The following is an 18,247-nucleotide window of genomic DNA, read 5'->3' as shown; positions in this document are numbered from 1 at the left end:
AAGAACATATTTCAAATAAGCAGTAAAAGCTGAAAACAATGCTATCATAAATTGTGCTTCTTTAGCTTATATCATGCAAAAAAAAATAAAATAAAATAAATAAATAAATAAATAAATAAATAAATAAATATTAAAAAATATATATATATATATATATATATATATATATATATATATATATATATATATATTTCAGACAGGTTCAGCTAATGCGCATGCGCGTTCTCGAGTTGATTGACAGCCTACCTCTGTATCTGTAAGGTGATTGGCTCTTTTACATGTAAGGCAGGACTTCTTTTGCTACATCATTTGACTGTTCCAATTTAGTCCGTCTCTGCTAGACTGTATCTGAACTCACTTCCCACTGGACTTTTATTTTAAAAACTGGAGAATATTTGAAAGTAACTGTAGTTTACTTCACAGCACCTCCACCGCGTTCGCGTTTACATGTGCTATAAACACATACTGTTACATCACGTTCATGTCTCGTTTTAAAAGAGGAGCACATGTGGACTCTAGAGCAGGATTCAGACAGGAGAAAGAGGAGAGTCCTGTGCCATATGGATTACTGAAAGCTGCTAGAAAGAGTGGGCAGCTCAATCTATCCGGGCGGGGTCTAACTGAAGGTAACATTACTGGAAAAACATTTTCAAACTCCAGTGCACCAGTCTTACACAAAATAGGCGCCAAAATACCATACTGCTGTTATTCTTAGGCTACTACAATAAAATTGTGGTGACAAATAACGGAAATATACCATATATAATTTTTGATTTTACAACAACTCTGGTAACGATTGTAACTATGATTACCTTGATGAATTTTTGAACTTGTTGGCGTCCTTAACAGGTTGTACGTTTAATTATGAGTTTGGGTTCAGTTCCTCAGAATGTATGGAGACTGAACTTAGACACACCTCAGGAAGCCCAGCAGAACTTGTCATTTGGAGCTGCAGATCGGTGGTGGGAGCAGACAGATTTGACCAAACTTCTTCTGTCCTCTAACAAACTCCAATGCCTATCCGAAGACATCAAACTGCTTTCTGCCCTGCTTGTCCTGGATGTAGGTTTGAAAATGCTTTTTAAAATGATAGTTTTCAAAAACGAAAATTCTCATTATTTACTCACCCTGATGCCATTTCAGATGTGTATGACTTTCTTTATTCTGCTGAACACAAAGAGATTTTTTGAAAAATATCTCGGCTCTGTAGGTCCATACAATGCAAGCAAATAGTGGCCAGAACTTTGAAGGTCCAAAAAGCATATAAAGGCAGCATAAAATTAATCCATACAACTCCAGGGGTTAAAACCATATCTTCAGAAGCAATATGAAAGGTGTGGGAGAGAAACAGATAAATATATAAGTGCTTTATTTTTACTATAAATTTTCCCTGTCCAGTAGGTAGTGATATCCATGAAGAATGCGAAATACCAATAACAAAAGAAGAATGTGAAACTGGAGATTTAGATTAAAAAAGGACTTACATTTTGATCTGTTTCTTCTGAAGATCGCTATCGCTGAAGATCATAATGCTTCTGAAGATGTGAATTACTTTTATGCTGCCTTTATGTGCTTTTCAAAACTTCAAAGTTCTGTCCACCATTTACTTGCATTGTGAGGACCAACAGAGCTGAGATATTCTTCTGTAAATCTTTGTTTGTGTTCATCAGAAGAAAGTCATACACATCAGGGATGGCATGAGGGTGAGTAATTCTTTTGGGTGAACTATTCCTTTAAATTACATTTCTTATGAAAATGTACAGTAGTGCTAGCGTAGTAACCCTAGTTTAATATGGTATTTGTGGTAAGACCAGAGTAACTACAGTTAGAGACATGGATGGTACCTAATTACCATGTTTAGATCTGTATTATATTATATTCATCTAAAAAATACCATAGTTACTATAGTTATTTTTACCATGGTAATAAATAGAGTATAAGAGTCTAAATTTAGCCATCAAAGATAAGCAGTTAATTTTGTTTTCTGCTGCCACCTTCTTCCAGATCCACAACAATCAACTAAACTCACTCCCAGAATCTATCGGAGAATTAGAGCAACTGCAGAAGCTTATATTGAGGTATTGATGGAGGCTACACTACACAATAATATACAGCATATCTCAATATTTTCAGTATAGAAATGGATCCTTGTATCATAATATGTATCATGGTCCCCTGCAGTCACAATAAACTGACAGAATTGCCTTCGGGTCTTTGGAGACTTAAAAACCTGCGATGTCTCCATCTGCAACAGAACCAGATTGAACGTATTTCACAGGATTTGGGAGAGCTGGTTCATTTAGATGACCTTGTAAGTGATCGTGATCTTTGTGTTCTTGACAAGTAACAACAATATGGCATATCACTTTCCAACAGCAACATAAAATATCTGCTTCCAAACTCTTCAGTTAGTGATATGTCTCCATCTACATCTGTGTCAAATAAACCACAGCCGTCTGATCATCTTTTCAAATGTTACATTGAATGATGTCATGTGGAATATCTGTACTTCAATGTTCCCATTATTTAGTTCAGTTCTTTCCTCTTCTTTCCTCCAAAAGGATCTCTCCAACAATCAATTAATGGATATTCCAGGAAGCCTGTCAAATTTGACCAATCTGGTTAAATTGAATTTGTCCTGCAACAAGCTCAAGAGTCTCCCTCCTGCCATCAGTCAAATGAAAAGTAAGTTTTTACAGTAACAGATTAGATGTGAATCATATTTAGTGTTTAACCAGTGAACCTTTTGTTTCCTCTATCAGACCTTAGATTGCTGGACTGCTCTCGAAATCAGATAGAAAGCATTCCTCCCGTTCTGGCTCAGATGGAGTCTCTTGAGCAGCTTTACCTAAGACACAACAAGTTACGCTTTCTACCAGAACTGCCTTGCTGCAAAACACTCAAGGTAATAAAAGATCACTGATATAGTAGAAAAAATTTAAATTCTCTCAAAAGCGAAAAGCTAACACAAGACTGTTGATATCATTAAAGGAACTTAATTGTGGGAACAACCAGATTGAGGTATTGGAGGCAGACCATTTGAAGCACTTAAATGCTCTGAGTTTCTTGGAACTCAGAGATAACAAGGTGAAGAGCCTTCCTGAAGAAATAACTCTATTGCAAGGCCTGGAGCGTCTGGATCTTACTAACAATGATCTCAGCAGGTGCTGGACATAATTATGTTGTTGTATGTGTAGTTTATTGCTTATTGTCAGTAGCTTTGAACTGTCAAATAAGAAGGTTAATCAATAAGATGGACGCTTGAACAGAGGACTGAACAATTCTGCTCATAAGTTTACTGGTACATACCACTTGCAGAATCTGCTATATGTTTTATAATATTTATTTATTTATGTATTTTAATGAGAGAGATAGCATTTTGTTTTTTATTTAACACTGCCCTGATTAACCTATTATGGGACATAAGTTCTTACATATCCAGGGGCTAATACACAACTATCACAAAAGATTTAAAAAAGATTTTAAACAGAGTTTTGGAATATATGTAAATACCTGTTAGGCATGATTTTTGTGATCACCCTTCCTAATTATGATCTCTTATTGACTTGGGGATTCTGTGAAAGGTCTGTAAACTTATGAGCACAACTGTACAGTTGAAGTCAGAAGTTTACCTTTACCTTAGCCAAATACATTTAAACTCAGTTTTTCACAATTCCTGACATTTAATCATAGAAATCATTCCCTGTCTTAGGTCAGTTAGGACCACTACTTTATTTTAAGAATGTGAAATGTCAGAATAATAGTAGAGAGAATTATTTATTTCAGCTTTTATTACTTTCATCACATTCCCAGTGGGTCAGAAGTTTACATACACTTTGTTAGTATTTGGTAGCATTGCCGTTAAATTGTTTAACTTGGGTCAAACGTTTTGGGTAGCCTTCCACAAGCTTCTCACAATAAATTGCTGGAAATTTGGCCCATTCCTCCAGACAGAACTGGTGTAACTGAGTCAGCTTTGTAGGCCTCCTAGCTCGCACACGCTTCTTCAGTTCTGCCCACATATTTTCTATTGGATTGAGATCAGGGCTTTGTGTTGGCCACTCCAATACCTTGACTTTGTTGTCTTTAAGCCATTTTGCCACAACTTTGGAGGTATGTTTGGGGTCATTGTCCATTTGGAAGACCCATTTGCGACCGAGCTTTAACTTTATGGCTGATGTCTTGAGATGCTGCTTCAATATATCCACATAATTTTCCTTCCTCATGATGCCATGTATTTTGGGAAGTGCACCAGTCCCTTCTGCTGCAAAGCACCCCCACAACTTGATGCTGCCACCTCCATGCTTCACGGTTGGGATGGTGTTCTTCGGCTTGCAAGCCTCACCCTTTCTCCTCCAAACATAATGATGTTCATTATGGCCAAAAAGTTCCATTTTTGTTTCATCAGACCAGAGGAAATTTCTCCGAAAAGTTAGATCTTTATCCCCATGTGCTCTTGCAAATTGTAGTCTGGCTTTTTTATGGCTGTTTTGGAGCATTGGCTTCTTCCTTGCAGCCTTTCAGGTTATGTCGAGATAGGACACATTTTACTGTGGATATACAGGTGCATCTCAATAAATTAGAATGTCGTGGAAAAGTTCATTTATTTCAGTAATTCAACTCAAATTGTGAAACCCGTGTATTAAATAAATTCAATGCACACAGACTGAAGTAGTTTAAGTCTTTGGTTCTTTTAATTGTGATGATTTTGGCTCACATTTAACAAAAACCCACCAATTCACTATCTCAAAAAATTAGAATATGGTGACAAGCCAATCAGCTAATCAACTCAAAACACCTGCAAAGGTTTCCTGAGCCTTCAAAATGGTCTCTCAGTTTGATTCACTAGGCTACACAATCATGGGGAAGACTGCTGATCTGACAGTTGTCCAGAAGACAATCATTGACACCCTTCACAAGGAAGGTAAGCCACAAACATTCATTGCCAAAGAAGCTGGCTGTTCACAGAGTGCTGTATCCAAGCTTGTTAACAGAAAGTTGAGTGGAAGGAAAAAGTGTGGAAGAAAAAGATGCACAACCAACCGAGAGAACCGCAGCCTTATGATTGTCAAGCAAAATCGATTCAAGAATTTGGGTGAACTTCACAAGGAATGGACTGAGGCTGGGGTCAAGGCATCAAGAGCCACCACACACAGACATGTCAAGGAATTTGACTACAGTTGTCGTATTCCTCTTGTTAAGCCACTCCTGAACCACAGACAACGTCAGAGGCGTCTTACCTGGGCTAAGGAGAAGAAGAACTGGACTGTTGCCCAGTGGTCCAAAGTCCTCTTTTCAGATGAGAGCAAGTTTTGTATTTCATTTGGAAACCAAGGTCCTAGAGTCTGGAGGAAGGGTGGAGAAGCTCATAGCCCAAGTTGCTTGAAGTCCAGTGTTACGTTTCCACAGTTTGTGATGATTTGGGGTGCAATGTCATCTGCTGGTGTTGGTCCATTGTGTTTTTTGAAAACCAAAGTCACTGCACCCGTTTACCAAGAAATTTTGGAGCACTTCATGCTTCCTTCTGCTGACCAGCTTTTTAAAGATGCTGATTTCATTTTCCAGCAGGATTTGGCACCTGCCCACACTGCCAAAAGCACCAAAAGTTGGTTAAATGACCATGGTGTTGGTGTGCTTGACTGGCCAGCAAACTCACCAGACCTGAACCCCATAGAGAATCTATGGGGTATTGTCAAGAGGAAAATGAGAAACAAGAGACCAAAAAATGCAGATGAGCTGAAGGCCACTGTCAAAGAAACCTGGGCTTCCATACCACCTCAGCAGTGCCACAAACTGATCACCTCCATGCCACGCCGAATTGAGGCAGTAATTAAAGCAAAAGGAGCCCCTACCAAGTATTGAGTACATATACAGTAAATGAACATACTTTCCAGAAGGCCAACAATTCACTAAAAATGTTTTTTTTATTGGTCTTATGATGTATTCTAATTTTTTGAGATAGTGAATTGGTGGGTTTTTGTTAAATGTGAGCCAAAATCATCACAATTAAAAGAACCAAAGACTTAAACTACTTCAGTCTGTGTGCATTGAATTTATTTAATACACGAGTTTCACAATTTGAGTTGAATTACTGAAATAAATGAACTTTTCCACGACATTCTAATTTATTGAGATGCACCTGTAGATACTTTTCTACCTGTTTCCTCCAGCATCTTCACAAGGTCCTTTACTGTTGTTCTGGGATTTATTTGCACTTTTCGTACCAAACTACATTCATCTCTAGGAGACAGAATGCGTCTCCTTTCTGAGCGGTATGATGGCTGCGTGGTCCCATGGTGTTTATACTTGTGTACTATTGTTTGTACAGATGAACGTGGTATCTTCAGGCATTTGGAAATTGCTTCCAAGGATGAACCAGACTTGTGCAGGTCCACAATTTTTTTTTCTGAGGTCTTGCCTGATTTCTTTTGATTTTCCCATGATGCCATGCAAAGAGGCACTGAGTTTGAAGGTAGGCCTTAAAATACATCCACAGGTACACCTCCTATCAGAAGCTAATTGTCTAAAGGCTTGACATAATTTTCTGGAATTTTCCAAGCTGCTTAAAGGCACAGTTAACTTAGTGTATGTAAACTTCTGACTAACTGGAATTGTGATGTAGTCAGTTAAAAGTGAAACAATCTGTCTGTAAACAATTGTTGGAAAAATAACTTGTCATGCATTTAGTAGATGTCCTAAACGACTTGCCAAAACTATAGTTTGCTAATATTAAATCAGTGGAGTGGTTAAAAAAAAAAAGAGTTTTAATGACTTCAACCTAAGTGAATGTAAACTTCTGAATTCAACTGTATATTAGAGGAAACAAGGAATTATAAATAAATTTCTCTCTCTCTTGTATGTGAAACAGCCTGCCATGTGGACTTGGCACATTACCCAAGCTTAAATCTTTGGCTTTGGAGGGAAATCCACTGAGGACAATCCGCAGGGACCTTCTGACTGTGAGTGCTCAACATATCACAGATGTAAAAGGGCTTTTTCAGCCTTCCTTTAGTCTTAGTTTTCTCAGATAAATCACTGCATAAGTGTGGAATGAAAAGGTGTTGAATTGCATAAGAAAGTCTTGTCTTCACAGAAAGGAACTGGTGAACTCCTAAAATATCTTAGAAGTCGAGTACAAGGTACGTCTATAATGATCAAGTAAAGATTTCTACAATATAGAGTTCAAGGAATGGTTTATCCAAAAATGAAAATTCTCATGCTGTCCCAGATATGTATGACTTTCTTTTTTCTGCAGAACACAAAGATTTTTAGAAGAATATCTCCGGTCTGTAGGTCCTCACAATGTTAGTGAATGGGTACCAAAACTTTGAAGCTCCAAAAGGACATAAAGGCAGCATAAAAGTAATCCATACGACTCCAGTGGTTAAATCCATATCTTAAGCAATATGATAGGTGTGGGTGAGAAACAGATCAATTTAAGTCCTTTTTCACTATAAATCTTCCATTGTTGTTTTTTTATTTTTTTTGTTTTTTAAATGAGGGATCATAAAAATTGCATTTTGTTTTTATGTAGCACTACCCTAAAGAAGCTATTTGACATAACAGATCCTCATATATATATTCCACAAGACAAAATAGTAACTGAATTTACACACATGTTCCTGTTCAGAAGTTTACATTCCCTTGGTTTTTAAGATGGTGTGCTGTAAGTAATAATTGTACATGAGTCCCTGCTTTGTTCTGAGCAGTGAACTACTGTACAGTTATTTGGTTTCTCAGCATCTTCTGCACATTTGAGTTCTTTCCAACAATGGCTATATGATGAGATCCAGCTTTTGACACTTGGGACAACTGAGGGACTCATACACAACTATTACAAAAAGTGCAAACAATTATTGATGCACAAGAAGGCAACACAAGAACAACCAAGGGGTGCAAACTTTTGAACAAGATTATTTGTGTAAATAAGAGTATATTTTGTGTTATGTAGCTAGGGCCGTAGCTAGTGGGGTGATAGGTAATAATGATTCTAGGGGCCCAAAGGTCCAGGGGGCCCCACAACTAATTTTAAACTGCATTTTTTAATGGGAAAGGGGCCCAAAGCAATATACAGTATACAGTCAGGGGGCCCAGATTACCTTGCTATGGCCCTGTATGTAGCTTTTGAAGGGCAGTACTACATCAACAAATATAATATTTTATCTTTTATAGGCTATTTGTATACATTCTGAAAGGGGTATGGAAACTTATAGAAACAAAAGGGGCAAGCAAACTTATTTTCTTAACTGTTTAGGCTATATAGTTTGTGGAAATGTATATTTTATTTTAGATTTAGTTTTTTCATGATTTAACCACATTTTAGCTTTTTTTAATGTACAAATTCCGTGTAGCCTATTATATACATATGATGTCATATTGCATGTGTAATTATGAAATGACTTCATGTCAGGTACACATTTTAACACAAAATTTACAACACTGTAACCTAAAATTCAAAATACATTCCCCACATCTCAACATTTAAGTGCTTGTACTATGTAAAAAGTGCAGTGTGTCTGTCTGAATGTGACATTGTCTGATTTACCTCCGTGCTCGTTGGGAAATGAACATTTAACAGTGACAGAAAAACACTCGAAGAAATGGATTGGCTTCTTTCAGCTCATTGTTGAAAACTCATTTTTATTGGTGCATTTCTACTTGCACTGACAGACAGGACGATAAAGAGCGTGCACCAAGCGCATGACGACATTGCCATGGTAACCAGATACAATTCAGCTGATTTGCTGAAAGACTAGAATGAAAGTATCCTCCTCAATGTGCAACACATCGAAATTGCTTCTATTCTCTGCAAACGATACCTAAGACAATAGCGAGAAGGAAAATTAGTATATTAAACGTAATTAGAAAAAAAATCAGTGAGCTTACCAGCTGAAACCTGGACATAATTACATTGTTTAGAGAATTGTCGGGACACACCGCTTAAAAACGGGATGTCTGGTCACCCTACTTAAACGCAACGAGAAAACAATCCCTCATACAACATTTAATGCCATGACATTATGAATTTAAGACTTGTTCCGATTTAAGACCTTTTTAAGGCCTTAATTTGCAGAAGGATGAATCAAGACCTTTTTAAGACCCGTGTTTCCTGCTGCCTTTATGTGCTTTATAGAGCTTCAAAATTTTGGTACCCATTCACTTGCATTGTGAGGACCTACAGAGCTGAGATAATCTTCATCTGTGTTCAACAGAAGAAAGAAAGCCATACATACCTGGGATGGCATGATGGTGAGTGAATGATGAGAGAATTTTCATTTTTGAGTGAATTATTCCTTTCTTTGTAGAAAGGGCAAATTATGTTCTCTTTTGTAACAGATTATTCTGGGTTTTATCATATTTGAAATATAGAACAACCTGATGGGAACTTGAAAGAAGAGCCAAAGACAGCAATGACTCTCCCAAGCCAGGCTAAGATAAATGTGCATGCAATCAAAACTCTGAAAACCCTGGACTACAGGTACATGTAACAAAAAAACAAATCCTCATTTATTACATTGAGAGATTGATTTTTAGGATGTAACAGTACAAATATGAGAGTATACATTTCTCATTTTCCTTAGCGAGAAACAAGAGGCATCTATTCCTGATGATGTGTTTGATGCAGTTGATGATAGTCCTGTGGTCAACGTGAACTTCAGCAAAAACCAACTGACAGCAGTTCCACCCAGGTACCCCAATAGCCTTTCCACACCAAATTAGTGTTTCAGAGAACACTTGTGATTGTTAGTTAAAATATTCTCTCATTTCCTTTAGAATTGTAGAGTTGAAGGACACTCTTGCAGACATTAATCTTGGGTTTAACAAGATAACAACTCTTCCACTGGACTTTTCTAAACTGCAGCAGCTGGTACAAATTGATCTCAGGTACTCTTAAAGATGTTTTATGCATCTTTTAAAGCTCCAGTTTCAAGACTTTCATCAAAGAAACAAAGTTCCACAAACTAGCACCTAACTGACACTGCTGTAGAAAGAGTGCTATGTTTTTAAAGGTGACATGGAGGAACAAAACAACAATAATTATCTTGTGGTTGATGAGTTGTAAGTTGATTGCGGAAAGCAACTCTGGTTTTTTGGTGTTTTGATAAATCTGTGGCTGTATAGAAAATGGTTACTTAATGATTATGGCTTAACTGAAAGATATCTCACAGTTCTGAGGTCACTTAAACGTGACATCTTAACATAATTATGTATATCTTTTCTTTAGAAACAATCTATTGATGGCACTGCCAGTGGATTTGGAAGCCCTAACCAAGCTGCGGAGTATTATTTTGTCTTTTAATAGGCAAGTTCTATCTTTGCCCCCCTCACCACATGTATAGGATGACTAAATTGCTTTATTGCCACCCAACATAGACAGAGCAACATACTAAATGAATGGTTTTAGTATTTTAACAATGATAACCAATTATGTTTGGATACTACGACATCTTAAGATTACATTGGGATTTTTGATGTTTGGTGTGGTCTGAATCTTTATTTACGTTTGTCGTTTTAAGGTTTAGGTCATTCCCAGATGTACTGTACAACATCCCATCACTCGAGACCATTTTAATTAGTAACAATCAAGTTGGAAGCATTGATCCTGTCCGACTAAAGATCCTAAATAGGCTGTCTACTCTGGATCTGTCTAACAATGATATTATGCAAGTGCCACCAGAACTTGGCAACTGCACCAGTTTGAGGTGAGGATGGTGTTTCCTTATTATTTCATCATACTATAATGGAAATTGTTGCTACTTGGCTTTGTTTACATGACATATTAAATGCCAGCGCAGGCTTGGTTTTAGGCTATTAGTTTAACAGTCTAAATATCTAGGATTTGTTTTTTCATGTCTTCAGGGCTTTAATGCTTGATGGGAATCCTTTTCGTAATCCAAGAACAGCTATCCTAGCTAAAGGAACAGATGCTCTCCTTGAGTATCTCAGAAGTCGTATTCCAACATAGTCTTCACTTTTAATGTTATTTCTTAATTCAGTCATTACATCACACAACGATCAATTCTTGTGCCCTTACACTTTGTACCAAATCAAATATTTCTAAAGAAGTGTGCTAAATCTCAGAAATACTCTAATTACGATGTGCACTTCAAACATACTGAACATTTAAAAACTAAAGACACATCTCCTGCCATCTGCATACCTGCCAGTGTACACTTAAGCACAACATTATACAGAATTTTGTAATGGCATCTTTTATAGAAAATTCTGTCTGCGTGCTTTTTGAAGTTAAGACATGGGCATAATTTATGTTCCTCAAGTTTTAAATCTGCATTTCATAGTTTCATATTTTTAAACATTGGTCTGTGTAAATGTTTTATATTATCCAGTATTGAATGCACTACCAATAAATTATGAATAAATATTACGATTTCTGGTCACACATTAGTAGTTTTTCATCTATAAAGGACCACAGTATTAACAGTTGTAACAATAGTGACATTTTTTTATTATCTGTACAATAAAGACTTTGATACATTATTCAAAACACTTCTTGAATACTGAAAAATTCTGTATTTCAAAGCCGAAAATGGCTCCAATATTTGCTGAACAGCATTGGACTTTCTTCTCCTTTTTATACATGATTTAGTAATTTTAAATTTTTCTAACTAAAATTTATTTTAAATATGTACATATAGCATCTGCAAAATGCATTCTAGACACATAATATATGTCATCAATTACATATTTGCGGTAATACTGAAAAAAAAATGGAAGGAGTAAACTTGCATGTGCAAATAAATTATGATAAATTGTCACTAATCCTTTTTAACTAAATTGAATAATTTATTCTAGATATAATTACTTTTTGCACAAAAATGAAACAGCATTCAAGTTCAGTAAGTCTTAATACTGCAGAAAGCTTTAAGTACATTCACAATCTATTGGAATAAATTATTTAAATGTCTCCATTCATATTTATTTACATCAATACTGCAATTAGACTGAATAGTACCATATATTACCTTTAGATTCAATAGGTCTTTAAACACATACAAAAATGACCATTTGTATATTCATATACATTTATGTTTATAACACAAATTCACAATTACTTGAGAAAGAATTGTACATATTGATTTCCTGTGTTTCTTTCCCTCACAATCTTAGCTCTCTGTCCATAAATTGTTTTTGTATTCTTTATAAAATTTAACAATTTGAGCATAGCTAATTTTATCAATATAATAGAAACCATTATCTGAAAACATTTAGTAAAAATAATCATTATCAAATGTTCTTTCACAATAGTACTTGAACAATTAATTGCATCACCCATAATAATCTTTAATGATCAACATCCTCTTTCTCTGAAGCTAAATATTGTGGCTGTTGTGTTTGGGTCTATGAGAGCGCATTTCATTTCAAACTTCATCTAAATGCTAAATTTTTAGCAACGTTTTACACATGCCCAGGTTTTGTTTAGGGATATTATGGTACTGATCATCATGTTGATGACTAATTAAAGAAAATAATAATAAAAATGCCTTAAGAAAGTTAAAGGAATGAATATGTAAAATTGTTTTGTCCAAAACACAGAGACCCCTATAATAAGCATCCTAATAAAACACGTTTAAAAGTGAAAGCATGCTCTAATTAGTAAAGCCTTAAATGTGTATCTTATCTAGTCAGCTTGATTGTGACAGGATTTCCCTTTATTCCATAATAAAAAAAATGATTGAAAAACCTTAAAGCAGCATAACGACAACAAAGATGTAGGCAACTGGATTTAAATAAGTCATTTTAACTTTGTAACTTTGTGTAGTTATCTGGGTTGCCATTAAACTGCCATATGTCAGAATGCCTTTTCTGGTAGCAGTCTAAGGTATGTGGGAATTCAAATAACATGGAAATGTACATTTCACATTACCTAGCATATGAATAATACCAACCTTGATCTGAGCTAGGACAAATTCATGAATACTATATATGCATTAACCAATATAGGGTGCTGCAGGAAAGCCCACAAAAAGGAATCAATATTGCTTTGGGGAGTTTTTTTTTTTTTTCTGATTTGATTTGTGCAAATACAGAATATAGAAACTTATCATTAATCAAGATTAAAAGAGGAGATTTGTTTTGTTTCTCATAAATTGCCATTTTCATGAGAAGGATAAAAGCTCTTCTAAATGTTATAAAAACTAGGTTAACATTAGAAAAATCATCAGTTTCTTTCGTTCACATTGTACGCTCTAATCGCATTGTAGTTGTAAATGTATATATTTACACAAGGCATTTACAAAGTTGAGGCAGTGTTATGGTGGGTAAATGTCTTTAAAAGCAGATGTGCTTTCATGCTCCAAGATTAAACTGAAAAGCTGCTAGGAAAAAAAAATATAGGTACAAAATAGTATGCCATATAAATAAGCAGGAAAAAAACGCACCCACTTACAGCCACAGGCTGAAATAAAGAAGAATATCAACAACATCAATGAAAGATTTGAACCAATGGTATGTTTGTGTATAATGTATAAGCCATATGTAACGTTATTAGATATGTCCTCTATACATTTGGCACTGGAATTTGCCATTGGTCCAGCAATTGGCAAAATTGTTCCTAGATAAAAAGATGATTTACAAGTTCCTGTATTTCATCCGGGTGAGAAGTCTTTAAGCTATAAAAATATTTATATTGTGCTCTCCCTTAAGATTACCAAGTCCACAGTTTTGGGGAAATTCTTCAGAAGAGACACTGCAGTTTCATGCTCCATGTGTAAGAAACTATGTCCATTGGCCTGCAATGCAAGAATGAAGCACATGGTAAACAAAGTGAACTGGGGGAAGGAAGGAAGGGGCAGGGAACAGGCACGACAGCACAGGAGGGCTGGGAACGGGCCTAACTCAAGGAGGATAAAGAGATATACACTGTGAGGGAGAGAAAAGAGAGAGATGCACACAGGTAGAGGAGGACATGCTGTAAAAGAACGAAGGTGGAAAGAAGCTGGTCTTTAGAGAGACTTCCTTAGTAAACTCTGAATCTGTGGAAAGAGAATGGCCTGCTTTCTGCAGACTATGGCCAGGCAAGAGAGGATTCTAGTGGCGTGGCATACACTGACAGCAACAAAAAAAAACAGACAGCCCAATAACTATTGGGGGCTTCCACAACATGCAAGGCATTTTGCATGGCTCAATAGACAGATAGTCACTGTCTAAATGGAAAGTTCTGTTAGGCATCTCTATATGTGCCAACAAGGAATTCTTCTATTCATTGATTCATACATCAATTCCCTATTACTATCGTGAGCTGATCAACCACTTGGGAGGTGAGGGTTTGAAATGGAACTAAATTACAGCAGTTTCTTTCAACAAGCAATTTGGTTTCGACCAGATTCAATCTGTCTTACAAAGTTAAAACTATTGAAAGTTTAGGTAGAAAAGCATATTCATTCTTATCAGTAATATAATATGTAATTCAATGTAAAATCCTTACAGTATAATTTCATGCCATTTCATTAATTTGATTATAATAATTATTATATAGGACCAATTCAAAAAGACATGTGGCAGCTTAAAATGGTACAACAATCTGAACTTTGAAATCAGAGAGGATCAGAAATTTTACAATTATGCATGTCAAAGTTGGACAAACATAACAAGTCCATGCTTACTTGTTTGAGACACATACACAGACTGGACACTAAATGACACATGCAAAGCCCTCCACTGGCAGTGTGGCGGAGGATGCATTGTCACAACTCGTGGGACAACGTGATGGAGAACAGTGTTACCTTCAGAATTTTGTCCCCTGGTTGGAGGACGTTGGCGGCAGGTCCATCAGGCTGTACCCTAGTAACAAAGATACCCTATAAGTCAAAAGTGATATGAGGTTAGGAACCACATGGTAACTATGGTTTAGAATCTTTGCCGTTACCTCTGGATTTTTCTTTCTTTCTCAATTTCCAAAAGTTCAAAGATAATTATATGAAGTAGATACTGGGTCTCATTCACTAATCATGATTCATCAATAAGTTTGTACTACAATTTATTCAAAATGTACCCAAAAAATTCAGAACCAACTGAAACCACTCGCAAAAATCCCATACTCATGATGTCCTTATAAACAAGGAATGAACACAAAATGAATGAAATTATACACGGTCTATTATATATAGTATTATTCAAAGCAGAAAAAAAGTGCAGTACAGCTCGAGCTGGGTTCTGGATCAGCCTGTGCACGCTCAGTAATGAGAGTGTACTGTTGACGTAGGTACTCAAAGCCATTGGATGTGCTTAGATGTAGCTGGTGGAATACTCCAATACAGCTCGGAAAAGGTTAGTCAGGTGGTTTTAGTATGTTGTGTACTGCACAACATCACAATGGCAAGGGGAGTTGCTTTACATTATGTACTGGCAGCTCTTTAAAAGGTGCCGGTACGGTGTCCTGTTCCTGAAATGATCAGGCTTCACTTCGAGCACTGACTTATCCTGCCAATACCACATGTATGGACATAGTATTTTGTCTTCGCTATACGCAACATGTGTTTTTAATTAATTTAAACTGACTGATCTCAGTTAAAAAGACTCTGGGCTGCAGTAAAGTGTTAAACTTTCAACGTTGATCACAGCGACGTTTGTCTTTGGGTGAAATGTCAACAAAACTATATCTGGAAAAAAACCTAATTCAATTTTTACACTGAAACCTGTTTGAGTCAAAAGATTTGAGACTGAAGAGTCTGTAGTTTCATCTGATATGCCATTTTTTAAATTTGAGCAATTTATCGCGAAACCCACGCTGCTAAACACAATGTACACTAATGTGTACTTTAGCGCATTTGTTCCTTAGAAATACAATATTTACTATGCATTATCACACAGAAAATCAATGGATTCATACAAAAGCTGAAAAATGTTGCTTTCAGAGGCTTTATATGGAGTAAGAACAGTTCGAAATACACCTTATTTTTATCCTGAGACCAGTGCAGACAGACAGCACACTGGAGGTTAAGTCATTCACTAAATAGGGAGCAAGGGAGCATCCTTTTGTTCTCTCTGCAGCTAAGTGCATTCACTCCTAAAATCCAACCAAAAGTTAGGTTTCAGGCTGCAGATGATGTTTGGAACACTCAACATGTTTGGCACACATGATACAATGACAATCAGTACATAGATTCAGAATTTATAATGTATAATTTTATTTTAACATGGTTGGCAGTGATTGGATGATGCTGGCCGTTACTTTAAATCAGAATTATTTATGCTAATTTCTGATGTAATGTCTGTAACGTCTCAACATGAATAACCAACATTCCTGGAAACATAATAAACAAAAAAATCTGACTTTCTATTGCTTGGTTCTATTTAAAATTTCACAACTTCTCTCAAGCTCTACACATATGTTGCCATACATTTTTAGGAAAACTATTTGCTCTAGAATTGATTTTAAACTATTATTATTATTAGGTGCTACTAGTTACAAATCAAAAAGGGAAGTGGAAAATGCACACAGCAGTCACACTCGGGTCTCAGGAGGTTATGGACCACACGCACAGTCTGAACCTGTGGGCGACGAGGCACAAATAAATGCTCCTGCACAAGCAGCACTCCAAGCACACCTTTAGTTAGTCCAACCTCTACAGTTGTACATATAAAATCATTCTTGATGGTAATGCTGTACTGTGCTGTTTTATAGTGATGTTTTATTTTTTTGCCTTTGGCAGCAGCTTTCTCTATACATTTGCAACTGTACATGTGCAGTGGTACAGAATGCCCTTATATGGAGATGGTTTGGGCATGTTTTATGCAAATTACAAACTATGGGCACGTGCTCCTCTATTTAAAATGGTCCGGATTCATTAATATTAGAACGAGGGTAAGAACAAATTTATGTGCGTACACACGTGGTGTTAATCGGGCAGAAATTTTCCATGAGCACTTTTCCTGTGCGTATAAGTACGCAAACTTATGCAATTGTTAGTGAATGAGACCCATTGTTCGTTCTACATTGCTAGAAAATATATCAAAAAGCTGAGGTTACTGATAAGTACTTGCTACAATTATTCTGTCATCAAAGGTGATGAAAGGTATTATAGGTTTTTAAATATACAGTAAATGCAAATAAGTGTAAATAACTGCAAAAACACTTTAAATGTATTTTATTTGGTCATTTATTTTTGAGTTAAAATATCGATTAGTGATGGCGGTGTTTCTGTACTTGTATTAAGGCAGAGATTATAAAGCATATAGAAATTAATTACATGTGGGACCCATCAGTATACGCCATGTTGCACACATATGCAGTCTGATTATTGGCGCCACATATTGAGAGTCCACCAAACTTTACATCATTTCTTGAAGGCTCACAGGGATTTGGAACATAACACAATCACTATTTTATGCTGTTTGAAAAACGTATGAAAAAAGAACTGCACACAAGTTCTAATCTGAATAAAATATGGAATTAATACATTCATAACTTAAACCTATTAACACATGAAACAGAAACATGTATTTTTTGCATGTACTGGATGAATATCAACAACATTTGGACACAAAACACTGAAATGAGACTACATTTAGTTTTAAACTGTTATCAAATGTTACCAAGACATGAAAAGGTTAAAAGGTAATGCAGTCAGCTGGTGTGCAAGATTGTGCATTACAGTAGCGCATGTTTCCATGGATACACTACAGAGAGACACACTTTAGTAAATGAAGAGAGATATCTTTTAATTTGTTCTATTTAAAGCATTATTATACATTTACACATTATAAATGAGAGAGAAATGGTCTTACCATGTCCGAGGGCTTGAAGGGGTTCCCCTGTCCACTGATTCCCCCTGTGATGCTGAAACCAAGACCAGGGTTCTTCTCAATTCTCACACAGAGCTATCAACAACCAGAAAACATAAGATTTAGAACTCATAACACCCTGAATATTTGAAAGAATTAGTACTTCAGTTTTCTTAACAGGGTTAACAAGAACAAAGATAAAACAATTATTACAGTGCTTGCAAAGCATCACTGTGTTGATATTCTTTAAATATTCTGGTTAAGATTTATTTTAAAGCCCTAAAGACTTGTCACGACAGTACAGGTTGAAAGTTCTGCTGCTGAAAAGTATCTGTGCTTACCAAAATTCAAACCATAGCTCCCAGTGGCTGAAGCTGGAAGTATTTTTGAACGAATGATCAAGTTCTTGGTGAAATGTCCCCAGAGTGGTTCCAAAAATGAGTCTGGTAGTCAGTATTTTCGATATTTTTATTTGTAAATGATTTGATACCGTCACAACAGG

The 18,247-nt window shown here is 36.1% G+C and overlaps 2 protein-coding genes across 16 annotated transcripts in view; one reads left to right on the top strand and one right to left on the bottom strand.

Annotated features, from left to right (window-relative positions):
* Positions 1–313: 313 nt before the first annotated feature.
* lrrc40 (leucine rich repeat containing 40) lies at positions 314–11,386 on the top strand. Of its 3 annotated transcripts, none has more exons than XM_051705796.1 (15): positions 314–626; positions 881–1,062; positions 2,005–2,078; positions 2,182–2,311; positions 2,562–2,685; positions 2,763–2,905; positions 2,992–3,164; positions 6,869–6,959; positions 7,094–7,139; positions 9,370–9,478; positions 9,582–9,689; positions 9,775–9,885; positions 10,226–10,303; positions 10,518–10,703; positions 10,861–11,386. In XM_051705796.1, exons 1-15 carry the CDS (start codon positions 482–484, stop codon positions 10,964–10,966), a joined length of 1,806 nt encoding a protein of 601 aa, XP_051561756.1. In that variant the 5' UTR covers positions 314–481; the 3' UTR covers positions 10,967–11,386. The 3 variants fall into 3 exon arrangements, with proteins under 3 accessions (XP_051561756.1, XP_051561759.1, XP_051561758.1); XM_051705799.1 differs by having other exon boundaries at positions 478–626; positions 2,255–2,311; XM_051705798.1 differs by having other exon boundaries at positions 489–626; positions 850–1,062.
* A 114-nt stretch (positions 11,387–11,500) lies between these two features.
* Positions 11,501–18,247, bottom strand: part of LOC127445609 (leucine-rich repeat-containing protein 7-like) — a 218,175-nt gene continuing 211,428 nt past the window's right edge. For 11 of the 13 annotated variants that reach the window (XM_051705753.1, XM_051705754.1, XM_051705748.1 and 8 more), the window contains 3 exons: positions 17,749–17,841; positions 14,745–14,819; positions 11,501–13,751 (listed from right to left, as the gene is read on the bottom strand). In XM_051705753.1, the coding sequence (XP_051561713.1) occupies positions 13,644–13,751; positions 14,745–14,819; positions 17,749–17,841 (276 nt within the window). In that variant the 3' untranslated portion in view covers positions 11,501–13,643. The remainder of the gene's footprint in view (positions 13,752–14,744; positions 14,820–17,748; positions 17,842–18,247) is intronic. The other 2 variants (XM_051705758.1, XM_051705760.1) reach the window with 1 other exon arrangement.

This window comes from Myxocyprinus asiaticus, chromosome 9, assembly GCF_019703515.2.
Source record: "Myxocyprinus asiaticus isolate MX2 ecotype Aquarium Trade chromosome 9, UBuf_Myxa_2, whole genome shotgun sequence".
NCBI lineage: Eukaryota > Metazoa > Chordata > Actinopteri > Cypriniformes > Catostomidae > Myxocyprinus > Myxocyprinus asiaticus.
The sequence above is the reverse complement of the archived record's forward strand: the minus strand, read 5'-3'. Positions and strand labels throughout refer to the sequence as shown.

What these genes read in the sequence shown, in the direction of transcription:
- lrrc40 (XM_051705796.1), top strand. Translation starts at nt 482, where the DNA reads ATGTCTCGTTTTAAAAGAGGAGCACATGTGGACTCTAGAGCAGGATTC. An exon ending in ACTAACAATGATCTCAGCAG is followed by an intron (nt 3,165 to 6,868) that starts GTGCTGGACATA and finishes TATGTGAAACAG; the next exon opens with CCTGCCATGTGGACTTGGCA. An exon ending in ATTATTTTGTCTTTTAATAG is followed by an intron (nt 10,304 to 10,517) that starts GCAAGTTCTATC and finishes TGTCGTTTTAAG; the next exon opens with GTTTAGGTCATTCCCAGATG.